Source organism: Thermobia domestica, chromosome 2 (genome assembly GCF_964235325.1).
Source record: "Thermobia domestica chromosome 2, izTheDome1.hap1.1, whole genome shotgun sequence".
In the NCBI taxonomy this organism is placed as follows: Eukaryota; Metazoa; Arthropoda; class Insecta; order Zygentoma; family Lepismatidae; genus Thermobia; species Thermobia domestica.
The window spans coordinates 282,712,234-282,724,734 of record NC_137455.1 but is presented as its reverse complement, the minus strand read 5'-3'; the positions used below and the strand labels follow the sequence as shown (position 1 = coordinate 282,724,734).

Here is a 12,501-nt window from a genome sequence, read left to right as displayed (position 1 = left end):
TCCTTAACACCCTAGTGAAATCGCAAGTTGTAGAAATAAGACACATCTTCTTTTATCGTTGATCACTATATAGCAAAAACAGTAATATATAGCGAAAACCTGTTTTCGTAATCGATTAAACGTTTCAAGGACAACATTCATCTTCATCCTTAACATTCTAGAATAACCGGAAGTAGAAGTTACTCTCTTCCGGTTATAATGCTGATCACTGTAAATTAAAAATGGTAATAGATAGCGAGAAGCAATTTTCTTTAATCAATTAAGTGTCCCAAGAATAGCCTATATTCCATTTCAACACTAATCTTTCTACTCAAATAGGAATTGAAAGAACCATACTACAACTTCCAAATTCAATATTAAATGATAAAATATTACGTAATCCTCTTTACGGATTATAATAATACATTCATATCTAGGGATCCCGAAAGTTAGAAACATGAAACTTGATGTTTGAACTGAAAATCGGTATGCTTGCAGGTGTATGAGATGTGAGGCCGTAGGCTGAGGAAACACGGCGGTTTCTGGGCGAAGTCCCCAGACAACCGAAGGCTAGTTATTAAATACATATTTTATCGTATTCTGATTATACATACAGTAGCAGAAGTTTCTGTTTTCCTTACAGGAAGATAAAGTGTAATAAATACAATACCGGAAATTTAAATTGTCACACTCGGCACTTTATGTATAAATAAAAGGAATTTTCAATATAATAAATATGACCTTCTTTTTGCTCTTGAAACATGTGTTCCCTTATTTTTAACTAAAAATCTATGTACTGAATTCCACATCTCCAACTTAAGCGAATCTTCACATTCGACAGTCTCTGAAGAAAGAAAGAGAAGTTTGAATATTATAGAAATGTCTCCGCTAGAAACGGCATTTTTGAAAGCGCTAAAAATACGTATTCTCTTATTATAAAGAAGAGTTTATATGCTGAGTTTCATCTCTCTAATTTCATGAATGTGTGAGATACTGAATTCTTTTTTAAAAAAAGAAAAAAAACTTTAAAAACCTCTTTATTTCTCTTGGAATACGTGCTCCAAAAATCCTTTCTTATCTCTTGCCTCCGTAATAAAAGGGATAGGCCGTAGGCCGGGAGTGCTCAAATAAAGGCCTCTGTGCGATCATGACACAAATAAGAAACCTCGAGTGCACAAAATATGATGCAAAGATACTCCATTGTGTAAAACAGTTTTTGGCAAGTGATTTTTTTTTTTCAAAATCACCATCCTCCACCCTCGAAACAAATATTGCATTATCACTGAACACAAGATTAGTTAATTTATTTCGCGCTGGAGAAGAAAACAGAATTTGGAGATAGGTCAACATATTACGTGTCACGTCTTTATACTTTCATATTGTCAGCATATTCTTTAAAAAAAGTAAACTGCTGTTCTCTATTAACATATGGTATCATTTTCAAAGTAAACAGCAAGAATAATTGTGCATAAATGAAATTCAAGAATCCTATTTTAAATTGTCTAAAACTGGTACACAAACAAACTTAAATTTTCCCCTTCACGAAAGTTACACATTTAGCGGCACTTATACTGTGGTGCTAGCCGGTGATGTTCACTATTCTCCTTTTTATAGGTGCTAACTAAAAATGGGTAAACGTCAATTAAAGACATATCGTGGATATAAAATTTACTATATAATAATATTACGTATATGTTATACTTCTTGCTATTTACCTTTTCATACAAAACATCTTCCCGTATTTTTCACAAATCAAAATGTGGCAATTAATCGTGTTATAATAAACGTCTATTATATTTCTTGATATTTGCCTCTCTATGTAACAGGAACAATCTCTTATATAGCCATAATTTGTAAAACAAATCTAACCATGACAACGCAATATCGAATATTGTGTGCTCGCAATACCATAAGCACTTTATTTCATTTCTTTGTGCGCTAGTGGAGTACACCCGAGGAATATTCTGTCAAAAATTTCAGTTTATTTTTACCTAAAGAAGCATGATCTAGGCGATAAGAGAATCACTTCCATTCTTGTATATAATAGTACTATATAGATTATGGAATTAGTGTTACCCAACATAATGTCGAGAGAGAATTTTTGAGATGACACCGAACTCTTCCAAAAACTCATTTTTAAAGACAACACTTTCAAGCCTCCTTTTTAAGACGAAACAGCCTTAAATCTCTTCTCTTGGCTAATAGGCCTACTATTCTTAATCGTTGTTATACTCTACGCATAAAACATTTTGTTTCAAACAATGGAACATTTAATATAATCTCCTTCAATATAGCTCATTTGAATTATACTGTACATAACCTGAGAAATTAATGTTATTTATTTAAGAATTCGTACATACTGTGTATCGTTTGTAATTAATTATTCTCTTTTTCTTAAATCTTTTAAGCAATAAAAGAAATCCAGTTTGTACCTTGAATTGCTCAGATACAATGTTTTGCCTTCGTAATATGGAAAATATGATATCTAACTTGTGGCAACCCTGCACATATTTTATCATATATGAAAATCTCAACCCCCGTTCTGGCCATTAGCCAATATTTTCGCGCCTGTGATGGATTTCCAGTTCATGATCAATAGCAAGATAAGACACTTGAGCAAATGTCCCACATTTTAATAGTTGAGCAAAACACACTTGAGCATCTGACCTGATACCATTCTAATGAGTTGCGATGGATATATGCACATATATTTTTTCACTATTTTCTTTTTTTTAAGGAATTCTCTCCTGTCTTGCCAATTGAAAGTCTCAAGTGCATATTCCTAATACCTCATGCATAATGTTATTCTTATATTAAGTTCTTATATAAAATGTTTTACTTCAGGCGAAAAGATTAAGAAATGAACACGCTGACTGAAATGTGTGCAAATACCATATTTGTAATACCTTTTATTACAGTTCTAACGGCTATGTACTTACTTTTGAAAGTTGTTTGTTGAGTGTTAGAGGAGAGGAACTACTTTGTGTTCCAAAATTTTCATCATTATATGTATACACACGTAAATAAATAAATAAATAAATAAATAAATAAAATAAAATAAAATAAAAAAAATAACAAGGCATAGAACATAGATACTCTATTATTAGCAATACCTTAGGTTCATTCTTGGAAGTTTTAGTTTACTTTTGGTTTTCTTCACATGCCTTTAGGGCCGATTTCCAGTCAACGCAGTATATTTTTATTCATTTGTATGTTCTTATACACCTATTAAATTTTATTGATCTGAATAGCAATATGATGCTGACTGCTATAGATAAATTTTAATCGGCCACTTTAAGTAATACAAAGTTTGCCTTTAGTTCAATCTTTCTGCTACCCGATTTTTAAGTTCGTCATTGCAAGAAGCACTTCTTGTAAGACAGATCAATATTTCGGAATACATGAAAATGTACAAAGAAGGTTGTTGTTATTATTATTATTACAAACTAGCAAGGTTAATAGACAAACTAGGCTATGCGTAGATGTCGAAAATCTTATAGAGCGGTTTTGTCCGTCCATCTGTCGACAGATATTAGAGCAAAAACGATAACAAATATCGAGAAACGGTTTTTTTGCAATCAATTCAGCATCCCAAGAATAGGTTCCGTCTCCTTCGTTAGCCCTATATTCAAACAGGAAGAGGATCCAATTTACCATTTTCGGTTTCAACGTTTATAGCCCTAGAATAAAAACGGCAACAGATAACGAGTAGCTGAACTGTTTGGTTCGCAAACAGTTCAGCGTCAGACGACAACGTATCATAACTATCCAAAACACTCTACCAAAACCAAAGATGGTTCAAATTTACTATTACTTCCTGTTTCAATACTAGTTTCCGTATAACTAAAACGGTAAGTGATATAAAGAAGCAGTTTTTGCAATAGATTTAGTGCCCCAAGAATAAGTTTCATCTTCTCTATTAATCCTCTATTCAAATTGGAAGAAGTTCAAGTTAACCATTTCCTGTTTCAAAGTTTACCAACATAGAACAAAAAACGGTAATAGACAGCGAGATGCGGTTTTCCACAATCGATTCAGTGTATCAAGACACCATATCATGACTATCCGGAACACTCTACCAAAATTGAAAGTGGTTCAAATTTACTATTAGGCCTATTTCTGATTTCAATACTAATTTTCGCAGAGGAAAAACGGTGAGAGATATCAAGAAGTGGCGTCAATTCAGCATCGCAAGATTGATTTCTTTTCTTCCCTTAACCATATATTCAAACTGTAAGTGATTCGAATCAACCATTTCCGGTTTCAACATTTATTACCATTAAAAAATGTAATAAATAATGAAAAATGGTTTTCTATAATCGATTCAGAATCTCAAGAGAACATACTACAGCAACCCGTAAGATTCTACTAACACTTGAAGTGATTGAAGTTAACTACTACGTCTGGCTTCAATACTGGTTTCCACAAAACAAAAACGGTAAAAGGTGCCGAGATTCTCTCTTTCAATCGATTTAACGTCCCAATAATAGACTCTATCTCCTGTCAACTCTCTTTTTAAACCAGAAGTGGTTCAAATTAACCATGTCCAGTTTCAATGTTTCTCATCCATAGAATAAAAACCGTAACAGATAGCGAGAAGTGATTTTATGCAAACATTTTAGCGTCTTAAGGCAAAGCCAACGTATCACGACAATTCACAACACTTCACCAAAACTGAAAGAAATTTAAATTTAAAATTGCTTCCGGTTTCAATACTGATTTGCACGGAGCAAAAACGTTAAGAGATATCGAGATGCTGTTTTCTGCTGTTGCTTGTGCATTCCAAGAATAGTTACAGCGCATCCCTTAACCATTTATGTAAACTGGAAGCGGTTCAAATTAACCATTTTCGGTTTCAAAGTTTGTCGCCATAGACTAAAAAGTAAGGCATAGTAAATAATTGCTTTCTGTTGTAGACGCAGGTCCACGAAGCAGGTTCTATCTTTGTTCTTAAGCACTTGTAACCAGTAGTTATAGATACACTACTTCAAGCTTGAGTATTAAATCCGTATAATTTGGAAGTCAATCGTAGTTTCATACTGTGAAACGCAATAATAATAATAATAATAATAATAATAATAATAATAATAATAATAATAATAATAATAATAATAATAATAATAATAATAATAATAATAATAATTATTATTATTATTATTATTATTATTATTATTATTATTATTATTATTATTATTATTATTATTATTACGGAGCTCATTTCATAAGTCATGATAACTGTGCGACACCCAGCAAGAAAACTGTAAGAATGGAAAATACGTTTAAACGCCACTGGAAGGTACATTTCAATGCAATCAACATATTGCACCTGTGTGCAAGAGCTAACAGCAAAGCAAATACGAATTCATTACTTGATCAGGTTTGGATATCCACGAATAAAAGCAAAAGTACAAAGATCGAAGAGAATAAGTTTGGCACGTATGTAGCAATACTTCTTCACCGTTATTCTCACATCTTTACTAACGAAACGAAAGGCGATAAATACATTCAGCTGTAATTCCTCAATGTGTACTACCTGTCAGTACCTTCCTATGATTGTCAAAGACACGTGACACTATTTGAATGGAATTAGCTTTTTGTTACATATGTATTATACTTTTACATATACTTTTTACTTTTGTGCTAATTTCTCTCAAAGCCTGACAGATCATATATGGTGTGTATCAAATTCCAGGGTCATAGGACAAGTGACTAAAGATACGAAAAGTGAAAAGAGAGGAAAATTCTTGAAAATCGGTGATTTTATTCGAAAACAGTGGAACTTTTGCAATCACCTTAGCCGTTTGGGATCCACACTGATAAGGCTTACTGTGATTAATTAAAAACAACGTGTCCAGTTCAGCACGCTGTTTAAGCGAAACGTTAAGACAATGAAACATGACATAAGGAACGTGCATATTGTTGTGTGAGGGAACCTGGGCCAACTCGAATTCGTTTCTCAAAATTACTCTATTGTTGATATCGTGAGTGCCCAAAGGAACAACTGGCAATGTTGCTTTTTCATTTAACATAGGGTCCTTATCAGTATGGAGCCTAAAAAAGATGGGGCGATTGGAAAAAAATCCAGTTTTAAATGGAAAAGTGCCCGTCTCCAAGAACCTTTCATTCTTTCGTATCTACTTATAATAGAGTTCTCATATGGATCCGGACTTTTGATTCACCTCAGAAAAACTTCTAACTTAAAAAAAAAAAAAATGTTTATTTCCTAACCAAAAAATTAAAAGAAACTTCCAATCTCAGTACATATTTGCACGTATGAGGTATGGATAGCCACCGTTATCCATGAAGATTTTAACGGATTGACTGCATTAGAATTAGGAATTAGATTTTTTTTTTTTATTTAGGCATCTATGACTATGTTAACCCGTCATGTATGAGGGATGACGTCCCTCTGCGATCGCACTGCCTGGGGAACTGGGGAGGAAGAAAGGAACGGGGAAGGAAGAAAGCGATCTAGGGACCATTATGTTAGGTACCATCCCGGCATTTGCCTGGTGTGAATGAGGAAAACCCAGGAAATATCTCACTCAGGATGGCTAGACTGAAAAAGATGTTACACCTTTCCGACTTGTTGTTCCCACCAGACGAACTGACTCCTTAATGGACTCGGTTGAGATAATAGCTCCCGCTATCTATTTTACAAAAATAAACTTAAAAGTCACTTTCGTTCCAGAATTATCGTGTTAAGTAGGCTAACGTTTATACTAAAATTACAATCTTACTTGTAAAATCCACTGGTATGATCCTAATTATTAAAGACGCGTTAGAGTCAACCTCAAAACCGCATTATGAAAGGTAGTCTTGTGTTAAAACATTGTTCACTAGTATATACGTAATTAAACAAGTTCTTTTTCCACTTTTGAGACAAAAATGTCTTGTAAAGTTATCTTCTATGATGATAAACAACAAAATTGTGAGAAAATTCGAAATAGTTTAAAGATATCGTATAAATATTCAAATTTCCATATTTATTAATTATGTATGTATATGTTTAAGAATTACTATAATTATTTGAACAATTATTATATTTCCAGTAACAATTGATGGCCATGTATTCAAAGGGTTTTTCATCCAAGCTCGTGACGTCCAAACGGATGAGTGGGTTGGAGAATTTATTCAATCAGAAAACACAAAATCATTGCCTGAATGCAGCTCTATAACTCACGCAGACAACAAAAATAAATTGCAAGCGACTTTGCTTTGGAGAGCTCCCGATAGAGGCGTCGGCAATGTTTACTTCACGTAAGTAGTTTCTGTTCTATTAATTCCATAGGAATAGTTTCCGACTACATCCACTGGTGGATCTAGCCAGGGGCCGGGGACCCTAGGGACTCTAATTTTTTTGAGTAACAAAAATAATTTAAGCTATTATTTATATGTATGTTTGAAAATTGATAGTCAACTCATGATATACTTATCGTAGTCTCGGTTCTGGCTGCCCTCCCCCAGATTTCACTTTCTAGATCCGCCACTGAACAGTATATAGCAAGACTTGGAGGCTTAGTTGGGAACGCCTAGTTAATCTACCGCATTTTTCTTTTATTGGTTCGACTCCATACTTTTTCCATTCTTCTATATGCAGGTTTGAATGGCATATTGAATATATCGAGTAGCCTATATCTTTTAATATAAGCAAAATGCAAGGGTGTAATTTACAAAGCAAGAGAAACTCCCTCATCTGCGTTTGAGATATATATAGGGTGTTTCAAAACAACACCGACAACGTTTGGGAGGTGATTCCTGACACCAAGATAAGACAAAAAGTATAGACCAAGTTGGGTGCACAAATGCTTCCTTTCGGAGTGTTGTTTTGAAACACCCTGTATATATATTTTAGCAGTCGTATCGTTTTATACTAGGTACATTCCATGTGAAATCAACCAATAAAATGACAAAATCTGACCTTTTTTGTAAACATTGGTGCACAGCTTTAGTACAATGAGAGATGAAAAAAAAAAATTCCAAATATTACCCCTCTCCTCCTGAAAGTGTCCCCATACAGGGTGTTCAAAAATTTCAAAGAAGGCTATTTTTTTCAGTTACAGGGATTATTAAAAATTGTCATAAAATGGTTAATATGTACACTAGAGACATGGAACAAACACTATTAGAAAGCTTAAAGATTGCTCTACAAGTTGTATTATATTGAAAAAATCTGTACAATAAAAAATAACATTTCAGAAATTCAAATTCAAATTTGAATTTTGAATTTCGTACAGAAATGTCCCTTTGAATTTGTTCAAATTGTCCAGATTGTAGCCTCAAATGTGTACTAAAACACCACAAAGTTGCATCTTGCGCACTCAGCGGGATCCGATTCAAAATTCAACATAAACCAAACATTGCAAGATATTGATCATGTGAATATATGGGTTCAGATCGGTAACCATTTGCCTGTAGCTATTTACCTGCAGCATTGAAGGAATTTATATTCAACTTCATTTGTTTCTTGATGTATTAATTTGAATTTACACAATTATCCACCTTTCGAGCTTTTTTTGAAAGGTATTACGTTTCCGAACATTACTCAGTAGAGATCATTATTCTTGTTGGTCAGTGTGGATGTTTCTAAATTTCTATTGGCTACATTGATATATGTCATTTTCATTCCTTTCTTTCAGGATTGCTGTTACAAAACTTATTATGAAAGGGAGGGATATATTTCCTTCCCTTTGACAATAATGTATCAAATGTGTTATGAAACTCAGGGGCACTGTTCACAATCACTTCACACACTTTCAGCATAACCAGTCAATACATTATTTTTCCTATTTCAATGATGCACTTCCAAATGTCTGTGACAGCAATCCTGAAAGAATGGAATGAAAATAACATGGGTGAAAATATTATACTGTGATATTGCCCCAGAAGACATATGGCCCCAGAAAAGACATATTAAGTGATATGGACTTCAACTGCAGACAAGGGGCTTATGCTCAGATGACAAAATTTATCTTATCTTATGCCCCTGGATTGCTTTTTCCAGGAGCAACCGATGACAAAATTTCAAAAGGCTTTGTGACAAATTGGCTGATCAAAGGTTAGGAATACTATTCTTTGATTTAGTTTTTCAATATCTTTTGCAGCAGAATCCAGAAAAAATATTTTAGGCCAAAACGCTCTATTTTAATGTGGCAACGATAGATAAGAAGGAAATAACTGTTACCTTGAAAATAACAATGAACGAAGTTTTCAGCTAATTTCTTTAATAAGATATTGTTGGTTTAGTGTTACATCCGCCTCTTTATCTAGACGCCATAATAAATCCAAAATGGCAGCCTTATCAACTACATTTATGTCTTCTGACTAAATATATTTTATGCTCTAAGAACCTTAAACAAGCATTACAAGTCAAATAGAAGAGACACGTGAGTGAACACAAAACCTATTATAGTAGGCACCTGAGAATAATGTCATCTTATAGAAAATTGTACACCCAGTATCACATAAATTCGACTAGCTCTCTTACTTTTGAAGATAGATCAATATGAGTGGCATCATTTGAGAGCTACGATTATGCTCTATCACGTTTACTTCGAGGTATTTTTCATATCTCGTTTAGCTTCTGTGTTACATGCCAATAAAACATTATTGCAAAATGAGAATAACTATATATTTTTTTATATAATGACCGCCATTTTTCAGTATGGCTGCAATACATAAAAGCATGCAAACTTAGATATCTTATCTAATCTAGTATCTTGAAATTGACACAAGAACGAAGATTTCAGCTTAATTCACTGAATAGATATTGTTGTTTAAATATAAGTCAATGTCTCAGTCTGGTCACCATATTGAATCCAAGATGGCGGATATTCCCAAGGTGGGAATTTTCAGGATATGTTCTGGAAAGCATACTCAAAACCCAAGTGGTTTCGCTTTATTATTATATTTGTACAGCGAGCCTAAATGCACTGGACTAGGTGCAAAGTACGTTTTGGAATAACCTTATTTACATACCTAATTGATTGACCTTGACAAAAGAGGATTTCCTTCATCTTGGATTTCAGTAAGGAAAATTGTTTCAAGCTATACCTATGCTTTTACGTATCATCATGATGTTTTCTCATAAAAGGAAAGTTTGTTAAATAAAATAAGCTATATGAAATTGCAAAAATACCATTTATAAATTAGTTATTAAGTTGTATTTACTTTCCTTTACAGAGGAACTGTGTTACAAGACTATGGTACGTTCTGGTCTGAGTTTGTAGCAGCCGTAGCAGCTGGTAAAAGATGAAACAACAAAAACTACGGTCGTCCAGACACTTTGTTTACGTGTAGTATCCTACAGTCTACAAACGTCAGAAGTACGCTTTTCTTCCATCTACCTTCTTTCGCTTGTAGTTCAGTTGAAGAACCGTTCATATATTGCCTTGTGGTGAAATACAAAATAATATAAAGCATCATCAAAAGGGAATTGAAATGATTAATCTTTATATTGCAATTTTCTTTCCCTGTACTGTAATTGAATACAAGCATGATTTTAGAAGGGAAGTATACTTTCTTGTAGTTGCATCATCATTTTCCCTTAGTGCAAATATCAAAACTCTCGCGACGTATAAATTGTAGAAAAATACATTCCAAATAATGTATACGTATAGAAGTAAGAAGAAGAATAAACAGATTGAAATAAAAATGCATATCTTAGTTTATTACCATTGATACACACATAATCAACTGACAATACCGTACTCATTAAGAAGGTTTATACCACATGGCTGGAAAAAGACAGGTGTAAGACACTTTTATGTAGTATTAACGAATACGAAATGAAAATGTTTAATCACTCATCGTTTTGAGTAAATTATTAAAGAATCTATTTCATAACGTTAAAAAAATGGAAAGCAGGTATTTGCACATAATTGTCTGCAGTGTTTTTTCCAGACATGTTTTTTGTGGGCACTATCCTCAGGAGCTCTGAGAGTGCTCCCCGGAGGATACCAAAATAATATGTCTATAATATAATAATAAATAGTATCGTGTAAAAATAATATGTGGCCCTCCGAATACTAAATGTGCCCTCCCTTCTGAAACATTTCTTTCTGAAAGAAACACTGATTATCTGTTTCCGCTACCAGAATTATCATATTTTAACGATTTGTACCTCGTCTTAACTTGTTTCAATTGACTTTAAAATGCTGTCAGCTAATTTCTAAATAAGAAGGCTAGTTTAGTTGAAATTGAGGGGAAATTTATGAAATTTCCGAGAAGAAATTCCTTTTCCATTGTTTATCTCCCCTTTATCAGGAGTGTATTTACGAGGAAGAGAAAATGGAGATCCAGCCCTCCCAAACGATTTCCTGGCCCCAAATGGAGTTCGACTCTTATGTGTTTATTTAAAGATGTTTACCTAAAGCAAGTGACGAATGCTTACAATAGAATAAATAGAAGGTGGGGCAAATAATAGTGGTCCGGACGAGTGGATACGATTGACGTGAATGTATGCATGGAACCACACCACGTGACGGACGAGCGAAAAGATCTACTGTTACTTCAAACAGGATGGAGCAAGTGCCCATACAGTCCGCCGGACCATGGATTACATTTACACAACCTTCACTCCTGACAGAGTTGTCAGTGGAGTTCAGTCTGGTGTCGGCCCTAGCTGGCCACCCTGGTCACTTGATCTGTACGTGTGCAATTACTTGTTGTGGGGAAACCTCAAGTCTAAGATGTATCGCAACAACTCTCATAGTCTTCAAGAACTGCAGCAGAACATTTCTGAAGAGACTGCAGCAATTCCAGCGCCCAGCTTTGATCTGCCTTCTGTAACTTGCTGACCAGGATCCAAAAGTGCCAAGAGATAAATGGTGGTCATTTTCAACATCTGCTATAAGCAAGTTAGCGAACTATTTCCTTTCATTTGCTGTGTTTCTTTGTACCCTGGAACTCTGTTCTCTGGGCCACTTTTATTTGCCCCACCCTGTAGAAGTGTGCATTCTTTACACGCCAAGAATGAGGTTTAATGAATATAAAACTGGAAATTTGAATATTGTAAAAATTCTTTTTCCTTTTCCACTTTTAAAAGCAGAATTGTTGAAAACACTGCAACACATTTTTAATAATTTTTGAACGTGAGTTTATATATCGAATTTCATTTAACCGAATACTCACATTAAACATAAAGAATCGGAAAATATTTATACTGGAAATTGTCTCCTTAAAGTATTCAAAATGTTGAAGCATGTTTTCGATTAATTTCAATTAAGAGTTTATGTACCAGACTTCTTACCTCCAACTTAAGCAAATACTCACTTTTTTTTTTTTTTTTTTTTTTTGCATAAAGATTTGGAAATTTGAATATATTATAGAAATTGTTCCCTTCCCCACTAGAAGAGTAATTGACGAAATATGTATTCTCTTATTTAATTCCACATCTCTTAACTTGGCTGGATTCTCAGATTTCGATCCACTGAATTAGTTTCACAATAAGGAGTATCTTCGAAATTTGTAAGATAGAAATCCTATTTAAGAGCGGAATTTTCAAAAAATGTTGAAACACAT

The 12,501-nt window shown here is 33.8% G+C and overlaps 1 protein-coding gene across 1 annotated transcript in view; it reads left to right on the top strand.

Annotated features, from left to right (window-relative positions):
* Positions 1-10,615, top strand: part of LOC145678534 (putative defense protein 3) — a 29,878-nt gene extending 19,263 nt beyond the window's left edge. The window contains exons 2-3 of the mRNA XM_081748784.1: positions 7,032-7,239; positions 10,162-10,615. Coding sequence (XP_081604910.1) covers positions 7,032-7,239; positions 10,162-10,234 — 281 coding nt within the window. The 3' untranslated portion in view covers positions 10,235-10,615. The remainder of the gene's footprint in view (positions 1-7,031; positions 7,240-10,161) is intronic.
* Positions 10,616-12,501: the final 1,886 nt, after the last annotated feature.